General features: G+C 44.0%; 3 protein-coding genes across 5 annotated transcripts in view; 1 reads left to right on the top strand and 2 right to left on the bottom strand.

Annotated features, from left to right (window-relative positions):
* The window catches only part of LOC130206906 (acylphosphatase-2-like), a 159330-nt gene extending 140831 nt beyond the window's left edge, over positions 1-18499 (bottom strand). Inside the window, exon 1 of one of the 2 annotated variants that reach the window (XM_056435167.1) lies at positions 18450-18499. The gene's annotated coding sequence lies outside the window, so the exon portion shown is untranslated. The remainder of the gene's footprint in view (positions 1-18449) is intronic. The other variant, XM_056435168.1, reaches the window with a different exon arrangement.
* On the top strand, positions 4089-7489 carry adob (2-aminoethanethiol (cysteamine) dioxygenase b). 2 transcript variants are annotated; one of them, XM_056435163.1, is made up of 3 exons: positions 4089-4641; positions 4911-5879; positions 6758-7489. In XM_056435163.1, exon 2 carries the CDS (start codon positions 5054-5056, stop codon positions 5831-5833), a length of 780 nt encoding a protein of 259 aa, XP_056291138.1. In that variant the 5' UTR covers positions 4089-4641; positions 4911-5053; the 3' UTR covers positions 5834-5879; positions 6758-7489. The 2 variants fall into 2 exon arrangements, with proteins under 2 accessions (XP_056291138.1, XP_056291137.1); XM_056435162.1 differs by having other exon boundaries at positions 4101-4641; positions 4911-7489.
* On the bottom strand, positions 9764-11143 carry egr2a (early growth response 2a). The gene is made up of 2 exons (XM_056435160.1): positions 10872-11143; positions 9764-10832 (listed from the first exon to the last, which is right to left on the bottom strand). Exons 1-2 carry the CDS (start codon positions 11080-11082, stop codon positions 9883-9885), a joined length of 1161 nt encoding a protein of 386 aa, XP_056291135.1. The 5' UTR covers positions 11083-11143; the 3' UTR covers positions 9764-9882.
* Positions 18500-20644: the final 2145 nt, after the last annotated feature.

The raw sequence follows: 20644 nt of genomic DNA, 5'->3' as shown, positions 1-20644 counted from the left end.
GTGAAGTGCATTTTTCTTTCATGCCAAATGGTTAATTTTGTCAACTTCCAAGTGCTTATTTTGTATTAATTTACCTTTTTTTCTTTATCTTTTGGCCTCTGTGTATTTGGGTAAACATAAGCAGCGAGGAGGTGAACTCGAGGGCACAAGCGTCTTGTGTTATGCTTTCTAACGGCGTAACAGCGAGTCAATTACATTCTGCAGGCTGCAGTTGATCTTCCGTGAGGCGGTGACGCGAACGCTTTGACGTCACGCCGCGCTCTCTTCCCCCCGGGGCGCTTCAGGGACGCCAGGGACAATCTCTGCAGAGCAGCGAGCACAACCGCATCACAACCGCATCACAACCGTATCACAACCGTATCAGCGTTGAGCATCTACAGATCGTCACCCTGCAGGCCGGCGGCCACCTTCCCAGGCCGTGTGTGCCGCAGATAACAGACGTGTGCAAGCAGAGACACACACATGGAAATCAGACACAGAGTTGTTGTGCTGTCTCCAAAGAGAGATCAAGTGAAGCCACACAAGCACGGTGTCATTCAATTGGCAGAATTTGTTTCTGGGCTGAACTCCACTTCATTGTCCACTTCCAGAGTTCCTCCCCTGGGTTACACTTGATGTCCGGAGCTGCTGCATGTGAAGCTTCCCCCCTGGGGGACTGTTTGGCCTCCAGATCCAGTTTCCTGTCCGTCCCCTGCGGACCACCAAAGCCTCTGTCACACACACACACCAGACTTGGATCTCCTCGAGTGGACGTGTCTGAGGGACGACGGCACGCAAAGCCTCCGAGTCTACGACCACGGATCACCGATCGCCACTTTGGGATTCGTTTTATGAAGGGAAGTTCTTTTTTTTGGTCTGGATTGCGAGAGCTGGAGAGATGTGCTTTCATGCCATCTGTCAATCCTCATTTCCCACGATCCCTTTCACACGCAAATTGGTTTTGGTGACGGGATGGGACGAGCTGGCCCGCATCGGAGGGGGAAAAGAAGGCTGCGAGGCTGACGCCTGAAGAGCTGCAGGTCTGAGGGGGCCACAGGGCCGACAGCAGGGGGTCCTCAGGGCCGAGATGCATCATTTCAGATAGATTTACTGTTGCTGCATTCTTGCATTCGATTAGATTAGATTAGAAAACTGTATTAATCCCCAGTGGGGAAATTTTTGCCACCAAAACTTCATACAGAAAACAATAAACGCAGTCCAAGAGCACGGAAGACAAGAAACACACTACGAAGAATAAACAACCAGAAGATGCCCCATAAAACATGACCACAAAGAAAGATGTTAAATCTACATTTTTTTAAACCTAAAGGTGTCGAACTGCTGATGGAAGAAAAAAAAGTGGATATAATACATCATCTATAATATCTATTTACTCTTATTTTAATCCGGTAGGCTCTTTCATTCACTTTAATTGTTCATTCATAGGCTTTAGATCTTCAGAGCAGGAAGTCAATGGCAGACGGTTAAAATGAAAGACGATAAAAATAATTAAAAATCTAGAAGTAGAGAGTCAAATGAGCAACGGCGAGAGGTCGTTGAGCCTGCAGCCGAACTGGGCGTCCAAAATATCCAGATTCGCTGTGGACAGACACAGAGGTGCACGCTCACGCACAACATCTGGCGTGCCGAGTTAGATGATACGTACTCCAGGTGTTAAACTGAGATTAGAGGGGAGCTGGGAGAGAAACGTTCAAATACAGCATGGATAAATTATTCAGGTGGAATATACAACCTTTAAAGGGAGGGAAAATACTCCAAGGTCACAACTTTATTCATTTAAAGCAGGGCTGTCAAACTCATTTTCACAGTGGGCCACATCAGCATCGTGGCTGCCCTCTTAAAGCGCCGGAAACACTTTATAAACTCCTCGAACATATTGTTCAATAACTCTCTTTGCATTTGATAATTGTTTATTTCAGTGTAGAAATATTGTACATAAGAAAATGTCTCTAATATCACAACATTAATCCATTTAATTTGAAACCTTCAAAATAAAAGCACGGGAAATATTTCTTCAATTTCTGAAAGAAAATGGGATCACATGTCTTTCAAGCCGTCAGGGGCCACATAAAATGATGCGGCGGGCCGAATTCGGCCCGCGGGCCTTGTGTTTGACACCTGTGATTTAAAAGGAACAGTTCACATTGTTTTAAGTCTGTTTGAAATGAACATTCAGGCCCCATGTGAACAGTTTGTTGAAGCCTCAGATTAACATCACATAAACTGCTGGATGCATTTATTCTTGCACAGAATGAGGGCGGTGGCGTTTGGCCCCCATCCCCCACGTCACTGACAGCAAGCCAACCCTGCTTTTAATGTTGTTATGGGAACCTGACAGAGACTTGACATCAATGTGACATGAAGACAATTTACATGACAGCAAACCTTTTAAAGAGTCTGTCATCTACACACAACAACATACACAGCTTCTGCTGTTTACGGTTTTAAATATACTTTGTGTGTGTGGGTGTGTGTGTGCGCCCAACAGCCTGTTTATCCTGTTTATTTAATTGGAGGACGTCAGGCTTCCTCAGTTTGGCTCAACATCAGGTCTAAAAACGTCCGAGGTCTGAATCACGCCGTCTATTTGCAGCCTTCACTTCCCACCAATAAAAACAACACGTCATGCGCAGACACACACACACACACACTCTCACTCACTCACAAGACCCCCGTGTCACATTTGAGTAGGTGGGTGTCAAAGTGATTTTGTACGAGATGCCGGCTGAAGGGGAAGTGAGGGGGTGACATGATGGACCGGGGGAGCTGTCTGTCTCATGACATCACAAATACATTTAAGGTATTATTTTTATTTGTGTGGGTGTTAAACGCGGTAAAAATATTACTTATTAACGGGCCACTCCACTGATTTGAAGTACATTTACTCAAACTTTGAGTTTCATCTCGTCCACTACATTTCAATGACATATTAATGAACATTTACCCACTTAACTTCTCAGATATTTTAATTCGGTAACTTTTATTGCACTTTTTTAACTTTTTCTCAATTAAATATTGATGCCTTTTCGTGACCTCCATAAGTAAACGAGACCAACAGCGAGAACATTGGCTACTCATATCTTGTTATTCTTAACACTTGTCATCGATATCGCCGGGTCAGACACCACGTCAAACCTTTTTACTCTTTTGTATTTGTACTTTTACTTAATTAATACTGAGTTGAGTCTCACTAAATAACTCTTTCAATGGGCTTCAACTTCAAGTGTTTCAGTTGCTAACAGTAACCATAGTGTTGTTGACAATTTTAGAAACATTATCACTGAATTTTTGCAGAATCCTCCAATATTCTGGGATGTGAGGACAAAGCACCAGGTCTTTATCGGGTTTCCATCACATCAGCTCGCTCCCTCCCACCGCTTCCCGTTGTTCTCTAATAAATACAAATAAATCAAAATAGACCGACAAAATCTCTTTTTCAGGTTGATTTTCCATGAAGGAGGCGGCCATCTCTATTTTAATGAGCGGCTTATGTAGGTGGGTGTTTCCCAGTAAAGACGGCCTACATCTTCCGAGTGAAATGCCAAACACGGATGCCACGACAAGTGACTCACGCTCACTTCCATGAGTCACCGTTCATCTTGTGAGGACTTCAGGGTGGTTCTTGCCCTCAGGGAAACAAAAATCTTAGTATTTTTATTTCACCGACCTTTCATTTGAATCGGGGTGATGGAAAGGAAGCTGCGTGACCTTTTGACCCCAAACTTTCTTCAGAGTTTCAGTCCAAAATGTGACGGATAAAGATGACATCATAGTTTATTTTCACTCCCGACCCGCTGGACAGTTTGCCGTTGGTTTATTTACTCTTTATATTTGACATATTACTACACTGTTGTGTAGCGTGTGAATTGATCATCACAATATCATGATTTATTTATTGATTATATTTTGTATTATTAATCTGAATTCATTAGCGATCCTTAAGCTGTCAGAAAAGATACAGTGCAGGAAAAAGTACAATGTTTGCCTCTGAGGTGTCAGCTTAGCGAAACATCATTACTTTTAGCTACTATTTTAACTGTTTATCCATCACTTTAGCTACTATTTCAACTCTCTAGCTACTATTTCAACTGTGTATCACCTGCTCAACATACTTGATAAATGAACAATTATAATTAGGATTATGCTCATTGTTGATTATATGAGGAAATGTGACAAACATAACAAATATATATTCAATATTTTAATTAAACTTTATTGACAACAGTATCGATGGCCAACTGATAAAGGCCCTACAAGGTGGTGTAAACCGGTAAATGCCATCTGACAGCTACGAGTGTAGAGTAGGCGTGACCCACCGACTCTGTCTCTGATTGGTTAATACTCGTTGGGTGTCTAACGGTCAGCCAATCAGAGACGGTCTTGCCTCCGCCTTCTACGGAAATAAGTCTGGTGCGGACGTGTGTGACAGTCATTCAAAAATGGCCTTGAGTTCGACACGTTCCTGAGTCTAATCGTGTCTGAATCAGGCCCGCAGATTCATCATCATCATTTCAGTCGTGTTGTTTTTCTCACATAATAATATGATGAAAGAAACACGGACGTATCCCCACGTGATAAAAAAGAAAACAGACAGCGGGCAATGAACCCGGTGTTATGCTGACCAAAGAGAAGAACAATAAGGTAGGGTCTCACTCTGTTATAATTTCGGAGTCGGATAATGTCAGAAAAGCGTGAAGCCTCCGATGGATTGTAGCTTGTACGAATTATTTCTGTTATATAATATATTACCCATATGCGGTGTGTAATTAATTTATATAATGACATCTTTACGAAAGTATTTTTTTTGTGTAGCACATCTTATTTATTATTATTCACAGTTTTAGTTCATGATATATATTTGTGTTTTAACGTACTATTATCTGTTTGTTCATTTACCTTCATTTATACAGATACTGCAACCATCCAAAAGGCTCGAGGAAGAATGTCTGCGCGGTAAGTCGTCGTTGCAATAGACGATCTTTGTCGCTAGCTAAAGGGCTACCCGCTAACAAGTGACGAGTGGAAACCGGACCACGCCGCTCCTCGCTCCGGTATGATGCCAGGTGACAGCAACATGACCTCCATCGTTCAAAGAATAGCTCGACAGGCTCTTATCACCTTCAGGAACCCACCCCGTATCGGCGAAGAGGCCGGCAAGTCTTTCCTGGAGAACGAGAGCAAACTGAAAATTTTAATGACGGAAGTGCGAGCGGCGGACCTGAAGCTGGCCCCGCGGAGAGGCGACAGCAGCTCGCCCGGTGTGTCCCCTGCGGTGCAGTACCACCACCACCTTCACGGCGGGCCCCCGGTCACCTACATGCACATCTGCGAGACGGACCAGTTCAGCATGGGGGTGTTCCTGCTGAAAAGCGGCGCCTCTATCCCGCTGCACGACCACCCGGGGATGCACGGCATGCTCAAAGTCCTGTACGGCAAGGTCAGGATCCGCTGCTTCGACCGGCCGGAGCGACCTGCCGGCGGCACGCAGGCGGCGGCGGCGCCCGCGCTGCCCCCGGCCCAGATGGGCGCTCTGTGGCGCTCCTTGCTCGGCTCCAACGACGAGCTCACGGAGGAGAGCGGCCCCTGCGTCCTCTCGCCCGGCCAGGACAACCTTCACCAGATCGACGCCGTGGACGGCCCGACGGCGTTCATGGACATCCTGGCCCCGCCCTACGACCCGGACGAGGACCGGGACTGTCACTACTACAAGGTCCTGGCCGAAGGGAAGGTTCGAGACACGAAGGAGAAGGAGGCCTGGCTCCTGGAGATCTCGCAGCCCGCGCACTTCTGGTGCGGAGGGGAGCCGTACCCGGGCCCGGAGGTCTGCCTCTGATCCACCTGACTCGCCCTGTCTCCCCTTTGTCCAGGCGTTGCTAAAGGTGAAATGTAATGACTAAAGTTTCCATCTCACTTTTCTCAAATTGGAGCCTCAGGCAAAACTAAACAACATCATGTTCGTCCTGTAATCTCTCTCTCTATGTCTGTTTTTAAGGATCTTATGAGCATAAAAGCACTTACACAAGTTGAGTAATGTCACTACTATTACAGTTTTCAGATATTTATTTGAACCCAAAGGGAACGCAATTAATTTTTTGGATTCGATGCATTTTGTTTTTGGTCCCTAATTCCTATGATGTCATCCCAAGTCCAGAGTTGCCACTGTAGTCTCTAAAATATCTAACATTTTGAGTCTGCAAGTGTTGATGACTTGACAGCTGTAACAAGAGAGAGGACTTGAAGGCCTCTTACATCTCCTTAAAAGTGTCCTCATCACACGTGCACCTCTGACTTAGTTTAGTATCATTGTGTGAACCTCTAAAGGAGAATATCACCAATCGGCCGAGAGGTTTAAGGGAAAAGCATCAAAATTGGAGCAGTCGATGTGAGCAGTGTCCTAAAAATAAGACCATGTGAAGTATTTTTGCAGGAAAAATACAAATAAATGTCAAATTGATGTTGTTCAGGGTGCTGATGCTGCATTCAAGACAGTCGGGAAGTCTGCTGCTTGCATGTTTAGTCAAACTTGGTGCTTCAAGTTTCAATAATACAATGTCAATTTGGAGAACACTGATCACTTTACTGAGAAATCCTTTTTTTTAAATAACCTTTTATATACATAATTTTACTGTCAGTGTTGCATGAAATACTTTATTTTGGTATGAAGCCAAGTCATTAAAAAGTCATAAATGTGCAGTACAAACAGTTGCTGTCTGTTGCATGAGGGATTTATGCATTTCAGTTTTTCCCCACGCTGCAGCACGAAAACATAATAGCCAGAGTTACAATCTACCTGTTGGGAATTCCAGACTTCCGGCTGCGCCTTGAGTGCAGCATTGAATAATCAGTGTGTCCCCAACCCGAGTGGAGCTGAGCTGAGTCGCCTCGGAGGAAGTGGCCCTGGACCAACGAGGGACTTGTGTCCATGTGTTTCTCATCGTCTTCAGGCTTTGTGTTCCAGTCGGATTAAGAACGGAATCTTCAGGTCTCTTTCTTTTTTTTGAAAGCTCAAAAACTTCTCCCGGTTTATTTTGCGTTGTTCAATACTCTAGAAAGTGTAGAGTGGCTTTTTGTAGTTTAGTTTGATCCTCGGGTTTGTGATTTGTACAGCGGACTGGTTTTCAGGAGGCTGGTTGAAGGATGTGCACTTCAGCTTCTCGCCACAAGGTTTGACTGTTAGAGCTTTTCACTATTTGGCCACCATGTTTAATTAATTGTCGGTGTGATTACAATTTATGTTTGAATGAATCAGAAATGCAAAGGTTTGGGTTCATCATCCTGTCTAGAGTGAAAGGTGCTCTGCAGCAATGAAGTGAAGCTTGAAGCGTAACGATGTGGTTCAATGTACATTTCATTTGATGAGGTCAGTTTGCACTATCCAGAAATAAATGATTATTCTGAAACTAGTGGTGAAAGACAGTAAAGCATGTATTTGAAATGTGAAATTGTGCTTTTCAGATGTAATTTGCAATAAAAAAAAGAAAATCTGTGAGGAGTTGCTGCCACATTTTAATTTGAGGGAGCAGTGAAGAAGACTTGTGTGCGATGTGTTGAATCACTGTGGGAATAAAAGGAGACGTGTCTTCTAATCCGCTGACGTCTCATCCCAGTCCAGAATCTGATTGTGTGTTGATCGAACATTGTCTGCATCGGTGACTTTTGGCGAATGATGACAGATTTTCTTTCGGGTCATATAAAAATGTGCCGTTTAATTTGCCGAAACACGTCTGATTTGTTTGCATCATGTGATCTTGAGTGTGAACACAAAGGAAAGCAAACACGAAGACTTCAATACGGTTTTACTTTATAGAACTTGTTTTGCAGAAGTTTCTCTGAAGTATATTGACTAAGTCAAATCTACTGGATCAAGTTTCAATAAAATGTCTTTAAGCAGCTTAATGAAGCTCTGTGTGGGTAAAGGACCATCTATCTGTGTCTCTTTTGAGAGTTTAAATAGTCCTAAAAGTAAAAGAAATGTCTTTATGTTAATAATACAGTGTCTTGTTTAAAGAATTTGGTTATTTTTCTAACACTTGCAAAGATACCTGCTTTTCTGCTAAATGTTCATTGCAGATATACATTTCCTACAATTGATTTTTGTTCAAGTAGCTTTAAAGTTGGTTTCTGACAAGAAAACAACCTCATGATCCAGCTATAGTAGCACGTTCAGCAGCAAAAACACGTTTAAATAGATGAGAAAATACAATGAGATGTGGAAAAGTGGGCAAACGCCATCCACCGTGGAGGGTGGCGTGACCAAACGCTCCAGAAAAGCAACTGGAAATAGAAGTTTATGCTAAAATAAAGAGCGGCCCCGACAAGTCAACGTTTATTTGCATTGACGAGAAGCATCAGAACAAAAGCTTTAGTGCTGGAATTGTTTGCATAAAAATGATAAAGCACAAAAACACATCTTTTACTTATCTCTCTCTCAACTTCACACCGGTAGAAACACAAATCCATACACTTGAAAATAAAAATCTAATCATAAAGAAACATGATCAGGCTACGATCTCATAAAACATGTGCCACAAGCCGAAGTAAACTCATCAGGTGAAATAAGCACGTTAACGCACGTCGCTGTCTCAACATATATAACATGATACAAAATACAGATTTTTTTTTTTAAAGCTTTGTTTTTGCTGCATCTAGCCAATGAAAACGTCAGTCGCCACTGTTGCCCCGCCCTGATTTGTGATGTCACAATATCTCGTGGGTGTGCTCTCAACGTCACTTCAAATTACCACGCTCCCTCTACTCCTCACTCCAAAAAACATGTATATATATTTTTTTTTTAACAGAATTTGAATTTCAGAGCATTTTCTTTTGCTTCCACACGGCTCTCAACATGGCGGCGGCTCGCAGCTAATGGCGGAAACGGTTCCGACATAAGTGAACCCTGTTGATATGTACGCTCCTGCAATCAGAGGCCGCGAGCTAACCGGGAGGACGGGCTCACGTGGACAAAACATGCGCTAATGGCTAAACTTCGATTAGGGGGCGGGACTTCATTCTCTGCTCACGTTACTCCGCTACATCTTCACGGATTGCTGCTAACACACTAAAATAGTGACTAATTTATGTTTGCCATCTGTTTATTGTGTTAACATCAACCATTGGCATGGTGACAGAGATTAGTGCCTTTTAAAATTGGCCATTTAGATAAAGAAGCATCATTAGCCTACTGACCGCCTACTTTATAGCATCATCACAACATTACAATAGACCAAGAGGTCTTTGAACTTTAATAAGATAAATATTGATGATGTCGCTATGTGAGGATTTCTAGTTTGCCATTAAATTAGATGAGATCAGAGATGGAATGAATACTGAATTACATTTTCCTCACGACCAAACCAAAATGCTGAATAGACATTATTGGTGTTGTGAAACACCTCCGCAGTAACTTATTGTGAATGTTTTTTCTGATATCAACATGTTGAGGCCAAACCACAGGCTGGTTAATTAAACTGCTCACTCAGCTGACCTGCAGCATTTTTGGTCCCATGTTTGCAACCTTGGATTGTATAATTGAATCCCTGAGAATATGAAGCACATGACAGTGTATAGACGCAGTGCCTTGCCACGGGGCACTGAGGCAAACTGCACTGTTTAAGAGAAGCACACCAACTGTTATCATGTTTAGTGTCAACCAAACACACTCACAATGTAACACCACAACGTCCAAGTGTGTGTGTGGGGGGGGGGGCGGGATCTGGATGAGTGTGTTATATGCTTGATATGCTTCCTAAAAGATTTATTTAACCTGTTGACTATATGAAACCTAAGGTAAGATGTGGACTCCTGTGGCCGGAGCCGATCCACTAGACATGCCCCGCGTCATATAGTTCAGGTTCAGCAGCATTGGCGCATGCGCGATGAGGATTAGGACGCGGAGGACCTTTTCTCCTTCTGCCGGAGGTGAATCTTCATGTGCCTCCTCCTCTCGTCACTCCGGGCGAACTTCCTCCCGCACTGGTCGCAGGAGAAGGGCTTCTCCCCGGTGTGCGTGCGGATGTGCGTGGTGAGGTGGTCGCTGCGGCTGAAGTTCCTCATGCAGATGCGGCACTGGAACGGTTTGTGGCCCGTGTGGATGCGCAGGTGTCGACTCAGCTCGTCCGACCGGGAGAACCTGCGGTCGCAGCTCTCCGCCGGGCATGGGTACGGCCTCTGGTGGACGGGCGTCTTGCTCGGCCGGCTCGGGTACTTCCTGGGTCTCAAGATGGGCCTAAGAGGGAGGCTTTGTTGGCCGGGGAAGGCGGCGGCCATCGCACCTTCGGCCACCGGCGAGGGCGCACCGAGCGTAAAGTTCCTGATGGTGTTGAGAGGAGTGAGAGGCGGAGGCACCCTGAGGGAGTCGAGCGGGTACGGGAGGGATTTCCTCTCTGGGAAAGCCGCCTGGATGTCTCTCTGGCAGCTCTGCTGGTAGAAGCCTCCGTACTCGGGCATTATGGACAGCAGCGCGGCGCCGTCTACGGTCGATTTAGGCGCCGGGTTGTAGGTTGGCGGCGGGTGGTAGGCCACGGAGCAGGTGGACGTCGACAGGTACCCCCCCGCCGAGGGGTCCTGGTACATGTCCCCGCTGCAGGAGTATGAAGGTGCCGGGTGAGGGTGGGGGTGAGGATGAGGGTGATGATGGGGGGGCGCGTACATGTGGTGGCTGATGTCCGGATGGCCGTGCGCCATGGTACAGTCCCCGGTGTCCGCTGCGTCTCCTCCTCCGCCTCTTGCGCCAATATCTGGTAATCTTGAAGACGACGCAAACACCGGGGCCGCGATGTCAGCACTGATCACGTTGATGACGTCCCTCGGTGTCCACGGTCCTCCTCCTCCTTCTCCTTCTCCTTCTCCTTCTCCTCCTCCTGCGCCACCACCGAAGTCGATGGAGATCTTGCCCGTATACGCCACCGGGTGCGTGCGTAAAGTTGCCGCGCAGTGCGCCAAGTCGTCGTGGCAAGGCAGCTCCGGTGCGCTCGTCCCCTGGAACCGAAGGGTACCTGAAGCATTTAGAAAAAGAAACACTCGGTTACGATGCAACGGAACGAGCACATCATCTCGTAACACGGTGAATGTCTTCTTGCGCATCACACTTCACCACGATTTTCAGACTTTGTTTTTTACTTTCACCCAGACCTTCCATCCAAAAACCGCCTCGTGCCAAATGACATACATCCTTACCGCTTTCATTCTCTTCATATTCTTCTTCCCCTAAATCCTCTTCTTTAAAAGCAACCGACCCCTCGTCTGAGTACACATGTTTATCTACAAGACTGCTGAGAGACACAAACACTTCATTCGCTATTTTAGCCGTCATGCTGGAGATGTTGCTGGTTAGAGGAAATAGTTTAATCCGGTTTTCTCTCTCAAAAACATGTTGAGTGTTCAGCTCCTCGTCCCCTGTAAACAGCTCCTGAATGGCGCAGTAGGGTTTTAAAGGGGAATCACCGGGTGTCCCGTACACGTCATTCACCAAGTATGGACTTGGGTTTGAAAAAAGAAAAAGAAGAAGAGGAAGAAGAAGGAGGAGGAGGAGGATAAGAGAAAAGGAAGGATAATAAGAGAAGAAGACGGAGGAGGATAATAACAGAAGAAGAAAATAGGGGGGGGGGAGTAATAATAAAAGAAGATGAGGAGGAGGATAATAAGAGAAGAAAAAGAAGAAGAAGAAGAAAGTAGCAGGAGGAGGATGAGGATAAGAGAAAAATAAGGAGGAGGATAATAAGAGAAGGAGGAGGATGATAATAAGAGAAGAAGAAGAAGAAGAAGAAGAAGAAGAAGAAGAAGAAAAGAAGAAAAAGAAAAAAGGAGGAGGATAATAATAATAAGAGAAAAATAGGGAGGAGGATAATAAGAGGAGAAGGAGGAGGAGGAAGAGGAGGAGGAGGATAATAAAAGAAGAAGAAGAAGAAGGAACTCCATAAATATATGGCGGAGTTAGCCGTGACACGTGGAAACAATACACATGTTTAATTTGAACTGAAATGGGTAATTTGAATGTTCAGGATCTAATTTGAACATTCATCGACAGGTGCCTGGTGCTGCCCTCAGACCAGTGAAGGAGGGAAGAGAAGATGAAGAAGGAGGGGAGAGAAGAAGAGGAGACACGGGTGATTCCGGTCCTCCTCTCTCCATAAAAGGGTGATCCGGTGGTGAGTCCGCTGATGGCTGCCGGTATCCGGGTCCACCGCGTGGCTTTGTCTGCGTGCCAGCTGAGCCCACACACTGACGCTCACACCCGCTTGTTTTCTCTCTTGCCGGGAACAGATTTCGGAGTCTTGTTATTGTTGCCCCGCTGAGATAGATGGGGTGATTAGTGAGGAGGAGAAGAAGAGGAAGAAGAGGAGGAGGAGGCTGGTCGGTCTTGGTGGTGTCTGCATGTTTAGTGTAGTCTGGTTTTTAATGATGATGTTATAGCACATTAGTGAGAACCTGCAGCTGCAACACACACCCAATGCACTTCAGTTTGTCCAATAACACATTTTAACATACACACAACACCCTTAAAAAAGGGGAGAAAATAGATATTTACTGTTTCTCTTTTCGTACAAACACTTAAAAAATGCCATCCCAGGTTTCTCATTCACGTCTATGTTTTGAGGGATGCATTATTTTTAGTTGAAAGTATATATTACCCTGATTTCTAAAGTCAACAATCTACCTTTGAGGTTAAATTAAGATTTTAAGAATTGAGTGGCTGCGTGCAGTATCCACTTGTCAAAAAAAGTCTTTCTCTTTAGATTTGAGGGGTTAAATAATATAGAACAAATCACATTAACTAGATCAACATTAACCTCGGCTTACATGTTTCACACACTCTGAGAATGAGGATCGTGTATTATGTAACCGGAGAGAAGTCAAATTGAAAAAAGCTCCTCCAAGATGTGGCCGCTATAAGGATTAAATGCTGAAAGAATTTCACATTCTTCCTTGTGAGAAACCTGCCGCCTACATTACCCACAATTCAACGCCAGAGATTACGGGTGTGTTACACAAGTGGCTGATGTGGCCCGAAGCGGAAGTGAGCATCGGGCTGCAGAGTTCTTGTTCTATTTAAATCTTCTTCTTCTTTTCTTTTTTTTGGTGTTGTACTTTTCAACACTCTTCAGACCCAACTGACGCTGACTCGAGTGACATCATTTGAGGACATTCGTTGTCTTCCCACGGCCTCCTTCTGGAGACACTAATGGCTTTATGACACGATTAGCACAGGCGCTACTCTGCCACCACACATGCTGAGGTGGAGAGCATTTGTGGGGTTCATGAAATCCTCTCGAGACCCCGTCGTGGACCCCAGAAGATACCCCCCCCCCCCCCCCATCTCCTCCAACCAGAGGAGAAACCCCTTTTCGATCATCACTGGAACGACTGAATCCCAGAAGACATTTGAATTGAATGTGTTTGATGAGTTGAACAGCTGATTAAAGAGCTTCTCCTTCTGCTGCAGCTCTGAGCGGCGGAGAGGAGAACACAGCGAGCAGGAGGAGCAGCTCCTCCTTTTCAACGCCCACAGCTACAAAAATGTTGCTCTGCATTGTCGTTGTGTGGCGAGACGCCCACCCGGTGGCAGATGGGGGTTTGGCCAGTCCACGCAGACACATACACACACACACACACACACACATGCACACACACAAACACACACGCACACACATGCACACATACACACAAACACACGCACACACAATCACACACTCACACATTCACACCCACACTCACACACATGCACACACACATACGCACATACTCACACACTGCGATGAACAGGCTCAGAAACCGAATGCACACATTTAGAAAACACACTTTCTCACAGACACAAACACTCCCACATGCACACGCACACACGAGCACAAGCTTTCATTTGTCCAGTAACAAATATACACACACACTTTCTCTGTCAAAATCTGACGAACAAACACACACAAACCCACCCACACGCACGCACACACACACACACAATCATTCTTTTTCCTCTCTCCACACACACACACTAACACACACACACACGCACACACACACTGCTCCAATGGGACGGTGCCCTGCTTCCACCCTTCGCCCACGCTCCTCCGGGCCGCCGAGGCTCTGGGGGGTTTTGGTTTTGTGTTTGGTGCTCGGGGTGTCAGCCGGGGGTCCGGCGGCTCGGCAGACCCCACCACGCCGATTAATCATCTGTCATCTGCAGTTTTTGTTAATATGGATCTTTGTCTTCTTTCTCAAACAACGTTTGGGCCGGCCTGCCGTCCCCTATTCCACGTCTGCAACCGTAAACAACGTAAAAAAGCAACCAAACTGCCTCGTTCTCAGATTTTCTTCCTCCCAGTCGAAGGTTTCACGCTGTCAACTGCTGCTCCAAAGAAATGCGAGACCTCCGAGACCTCCGAGATCTCACATTGACACCTGACTTTTGTAGCATCAAAGATACTGGAGCAGTAATAAAACACTAGGTCTATTTCTTCCTTCCCAATGAGGACATTTGAAGATTTATACCTCAAATCTTTGATCAGTTGTACAAAAAACTGGACATTTTGCTAATGTGTGTAAATCTAACTGCAGTAATGCACATTTTAATAATGCACGCCTTCAGACTCGGTAAAAGACTTTTTTTTCTTCTTTTCTTCGGCCCTCGAATATTTGTTGTCGCCTTTATTTTAATCTTTTCATCTGTTCATTTATTATTTCAAAGGTCCAGAAATGTGAGTTGTAGGTGTTTCAAACTGCGATCCTATAAATATGAATGTCATAACTTCTTCTTCGCTGCATGCAGAAACCCAGTTCCTCCAAAAGGATCAATATCTCATCCTTATTTGGGCTTTTATCGACCTATAGAAGAGCAGAAAGCAGTTGTCTGTAGTTTGGATGCACAAAGTACATCAAATACTTCCCCGAGAGAGAAATCCACGTTCTATGAAATATGACCACCACAAGCCATCTGAATATTCTGCCATTGGTGCCGTGATCGGAGCATACGATGACTAATTTTGGAAGGACATCCATTAAAGTCAATCGTCAGATTACGCAATACTCCAAGTAAATATTTAATAAGTGATTTCCTATATCGTGAAAGTACCCGATAATCCTTTATGAAACTACATCCAAAGCTCCATAAATCACTCCGCTACGCTCTGGTTTCTCATCCTGGGATGAAAGTGTTGATCGACCCGCTCAGGCTTCAGGGTTGTAGAGGTTCTGTCAATAGAGGCGTTGCATATTCATGCGTGTATCGTATATGTATTGACTGCCGGGTGTCGCATTAATAGACAGAACCGTCAAATATAAAGTGAGCGGCCTCAACACAATCTCTGGTGCCCAGGACGGGTCTCCAGGTTTACTCCCGTGGGCTCGTCCATTAATATCAAAACGAAGGTAATTAGCTGTCTGATGGTTTGGAAGAATCACGGAGGAAAAAGGTCCCGCTGCGTTGAGCCAGGTCATCTAAACCAGGCCGGCTGGGCTTCGTACATCAAACTACGGATTATTAAACACTTTATAAATTGTCCTCGTTGGGTTTTTGGAGGCACAAAAGAAAACAAAGCTGTATAGCGTCAGTCAACAGAGAGAATGATGCAAAAATATCAACGTGAAAGCAGGAACAATGTATTTTTTCTTCAAATGTTTAATTAAAGTTTCTTTTACGAGCCACATTTTTGATATTGAAGCTCGGATATAAAAGTCAACACCTCAATGCAAAAAATCCATCTCCGAATGGAGTTGCTCAAACAATCAAATGAGGGATGCAACTCTCATTATTTTCATTGCATATTAATTGATTATTTTCTCGACGAATCAATAAATGTTTTGTCTGTTAGAAAGTAGAAAATCCGCAGCCAGAGCCAAATATACGTAGTTTACTACAACGGAAAACCAACATTTAAGAAGCTGAAACTGGTTGTTTGTTTGTAAAATGAACTGAAATGACTCAACCAAATAACAGCAGAATGTTCCCGAGCACCAACTCATCGATGAATCCACTCATCGTTTCAGCTATAAATGTCTACAATTTCAAATTAAAAGATGCATTTATTCTGACAAAATGATGAAAGGAACCCAAAGTTTAGGCCTTTTCGTTGACGTCTAGCATCTATTTCACTCAGAAAACCTACTATAGCTACACAGAAGCAACACATTTTATAAAGTTTACTACCGGGGAAGAAAACCTTTTACAAATAACATCGACTACCACTTACTATTTGCATTATCCCCCTTTTGAATTACATGTTTAATTAAAAAAATTAAAACAGCGAAAATGTGTTAACGGTTGATTGTATTTGACTTTCTACTCCTTTAGATCTTTCCTTTCTTTATCTTCATCACACACAAACACACAAACCGTCTCACACTAAATGATGCAACACATAAAAAGACGTAAACAGATGGTAAAGTTGAGCATCAGGAGACACCGACCGACCGATATGAATCGAGAAGAAACTCTGAAAAGAAGTGATGTTTCTTTGGTTTGTTCATCTTCCGCCTCTTTGATGCCACTCGACGCAATTTGAGGCGTGAGTTGATTTCTCTGAGCTACTTTGGACACGCCAGAAAAAGGTCAGAGTCAAACTATTTGTTCTCCCAGCTATCGTGACAAAAGAGCAAGAAAAACTCACTTTAAACCTGCCGGCGGCGAAGAGAGAGAGATCCTCCTTGTCCTCCTTCTCGCTCTCCGGAGAGAGAGAGAGAGGGAGAGAGATATGGAGAAAGGATGGATGGAGAAAAGAGTAAAAAGAGAAAGAGAGCGTGGACGATGGAGATGGAACGGAGACGCTTCCTTGAGATGAATGGAGACCGACAAAAAAAAAGGTTACCCGCTCTGGATTTTTCTGGCTCGCCCCCGGAAAGGGTCATCATCACCCGGGGTCTGAGTGGGCTGCCAATGACAAAAAGACAGAGAGAAAGAGAGGGGGGGGGGGCAATACGATTGTTCCCACCTCACTTTGCTTCCACCCTCGCAGTTAAAATTGTTATGGTAATGAAGTTTGTTTTTTTGCTGTGACGGCAGATTGTAACAGAGAGATGTTTCTTCGACTCGGAGTCGGAGACCCGGAGGTGTTGGAAAGAGCTGCTGCTGCTGCTCTGGACACGAGAATGATGAAGATGATGATGATGTGTAGAATCACTCTAAATACAAAGGTAGAAGCAGTGGTGGAAGAAGCATTTTGGTCATTTACTTCAGTGAGAGTATACTCCACGACATGATACAAATCCTGAAGTAAACCGAAGTTAAAGTATGAAAGTGTTATCAAGAAAATGTACGTAAAGTACTACTAAAAGTATTCATTGTGCAGTACAATATCCCCTGTCGGTGTTTATTTTTTATCTTTTACAAATGATGTTTATGCTGCTTTAATGTGACAATAGATACAGTTTAAATACTCAAGTAAAGTATACAGACACCTTGAATGTGTGCTTGAGAAAATGTACTTACACCACTTACAGCTCCTCCGTTTTTAAAAGTATATTCCAAAGGACACTTAAGGTGTTAAAGCATAACAGTGGGTTCTGATAGCCAAAAACCAACACCTCGCTTTCACCTTCGGAACCGTTTACTTTTTAAGCTGGTGAGCCATAATGTTTGCACCTCCCAGTACACTACCTCCCATTGCCTCCCATTGCCTCCCAGTACATTGCCTCCCAGCTCACTACCTCCCAGCCGTACACTGTGGGCTGGTATGTATTCTGTGTTTTAGTTTCCTAAATGTGTGTTTCTCAGTTTAAGGAACATGTAGTTGTGGGTTCATCTGCTCGGCTTGTGTTCTACATGCAGCTTAACCAGCACAACTATTTACTCCTGTCACCTCAGCAGAACACTGGACTTTCTTCTGTTGGAAATTGCACAATGTAGTAGTAACGTTTTCATCCAAATGTAGCACAACTTTAAACAATTTTTTCTAGAGAATCTGCTAAATAAATGTGAATGAACGTCCGTTTCCATCAGAATCAGAATCAGAATCAGAAACAGGTTTATTGCCAAAGAATGAATGTTTTCACAAACAAACGAGGAATTTTTTTTGGTGGAAGGTGCAACATTTGGACATGACAAACAACAATCAACGCAAGGAGGGAGGGGGAGTGGGAGGAAGAGGGAGGAGGGAAGAAGGAGGAGAGGAAGGTGGAAGAAGAGGTGGTAGTCCTGGGGTGACAGTCAGTCAGTCCCGGGTCCATTGATGAGCCGACCGCAAAAAGCTATTGGTGTGGGAGGTCGTGGTCATGATGGCAGCCTCCTCCCGAGGGAGGGACTCGAACAGGGAGTGTCCAGGGTGGGAGGGTCGGCGACAATCTTTCTGACCCGCTACAGTGACCTGGAAGTGAACAGGACCTGGAGGAAGGCAGATTGCCGATAACCCTCTCGGCCGGCGGATGATGCTCTGCAGCCTGCGCTTGTCTTTGGCTGTGGCTGCAGGGTGCCAGACGGTGATGGAGGAGCAGATGATGGACTCAACGATGGCCGTGTAGAACTGTACCATCATCTTCCCTGGCAGGTTGAATTTCCTCAGCTGCCTCAGGAAGAACATCCTCTCTCATCACTACTTGGAGATGGAGCCGATGTTCAGCTCCCACTTGAGGTCCTGGGAGATGATGGAGCCCAGGAAGCGGTAGGACTCCACAGCGTCGGGGAGTCACACAGGATGAGAGGTGGGGCTGCATTCCTCCTGAAATCCACAACCATCTCCACTGTCTTCAGAGCGTTGAGCTCCAGGTTGTTCTGGCTGCACCAGGTCACCAGGTGGTCAGTCTCCCACCTGTGCCAGAGATGAGTCCAATGAAGGTGGAGTCATCCCCCAACTTTAGGAGCTTGACGGACTGGTGACTGGAGGTGCAGCTGTTGGTGTACAGGGAGAACAGCAGAGGGGAGAGAACACAGCCTTGGGGGGAACCTCAAGGCATCCCCTCCTCTCGTGTGAATATAAGTCCATTGGCTGATGGAGAAGGACAGGTGCAGCTGAGTGTTCTGAAGAAGAAGAAGAAGAAGAAGAAGAAGAAGAAGAAGAAGATACAACGAGATGAGGTCATTGAAAGAGCTCCAGTGGAAAACAGTGACGTGTGTTTTGAGGGTTACGGTCTCCTTATCACTGCGCTCAGGTCTGATGCCTTCGGCTCTTCATGCAGTTATTTATTTAAGTCTGTTTCCACTTTGTTATTATCGATACATCAACTTTTACGCCTCAAAAGAGAGGTAAGCGTGGTTTTCGAACAACAAAAATAGAGCCATTTTTGGGGGTTTTCATTTCATGCGTGTCTTTGAATCCCTACATGCATAAATATATGTGTGTGTGTGTGTGTGTGTGTGTTCAAGGGGTTGCCGGAGCAAAAAGGGCAACCCCCTCGTCCTCCTCTGTGGCCTGAGTGGGCGGACGGTCCTCGGCAGATGGATTGCTGCTCGCCGCTGATCACTTCATAAACCTGAAATAGATTAATAATATGAATATATAATGTTTGGTTTATTTCTTTAAATTGGTTGTTTTGGATTGCATTTTAAAAGTGTTGGTTTCAAGAGTTCCTGAAGTGTCTCTTTATGTGTTTATTTGTACAATTCCGGGTCCTTTGTGTGTTTCTGTGTCTTTATAAATAGCAAATGTAGATAAAAGTTCTTAATTTAATTGATAAATGTATTCAATGTTGTATCTGCTTAGTTATTTTTTTCCATTAAAGTAAATGTTAAAGATGTTTGTATTATTATTATATTCATAAACATGATTGTTGTGTGTGTGTGTGTTTGTGTGTGTGTAGGTTTATATAAGATTGTGTGTGTGTCTGTGTGTGTGTGTGTGTGTGTGTGTGTGTGTGTGTGTGTGTGTGTGTGTGCGCAGTTGACAAAAAAAACTATTTCTGCTTCAGCACACATTTTTCTGCATTTATAAAAATAATCATGGGCCAATTATTGAAGTTTTATTTAACACGCTTCACTTATGCATGGACAATATACTCATAGTCTGTCTAAATGCTAATAACATTTGCTTTGATAAGTAGTTGTGAAAGTAACATTATAGGCCTGCAGCTCGACAATACAAATTAAGATTTTTGCATGAAAACACATGAAGAGTTTATGAACCAAGATGTTTAGTTATAAATTAAAACAAACAACAGTTTAAAAGTCAGGCTCTCACTGAGTTGGGTATCCCTAGACTACTACTATTAATAATATAATAATTAGAATAATTATAATATTTTATTATAATAATAATAAGTTGGACAACAGCTGTATAAAAACATTTAATGATTCCAGCTTCACAAATGTGAAGGTTTGTTACTTTTCTTTGTTACAATGACAATAATTATTGTGTATTAATAATAATGTTGAGGTATAGACTGTTGTCAGGTACTTTGAGCTCAGTTCTCACTATATTCACAATTACAGTTTTACAAACCAAGCAATCAATTGATTAATGGAGAAAAAAATCAGCAGAATAATCAATAACTAATTAATCATCAGTTAATAGTAATACATGATTGATGAATTCATGCATTAGTAATACATATAGGTCTACAGTAAACACACAAACACACATACACACACACACATATATATATATATATGTATAATAGTATAATAGTCACAGAAGATTTTCTTCTACTTTTTCCTACATACTAAAGACACATGTATTATTTATTAATTATTTATTATTACCATAGACTGTATATTAGTCAGTAAGCCTAC

The sequence above is a fragment of the Pseudoliparis swirei genome, chromosome 17 (genome assembly GCF_029220125.1).
Source record: "Pseudoliparis swirei isolate HS2019 ecotype Mariana Trench chromosome 17, NWPU_hadal_v1, whole genome shotgun sequence".
NCBI classification, from domain to species: Eukaryota; Metazoa; Chordata; class Actinopteri; order Perciformes; family Liparidae; genus Pseudoliparis; species Pseudoliparis swirei.
Note: the sequence above shows the minus strand (reverse complement) of the source record. Positions and strands in the feature narration are given on the sequence as shown.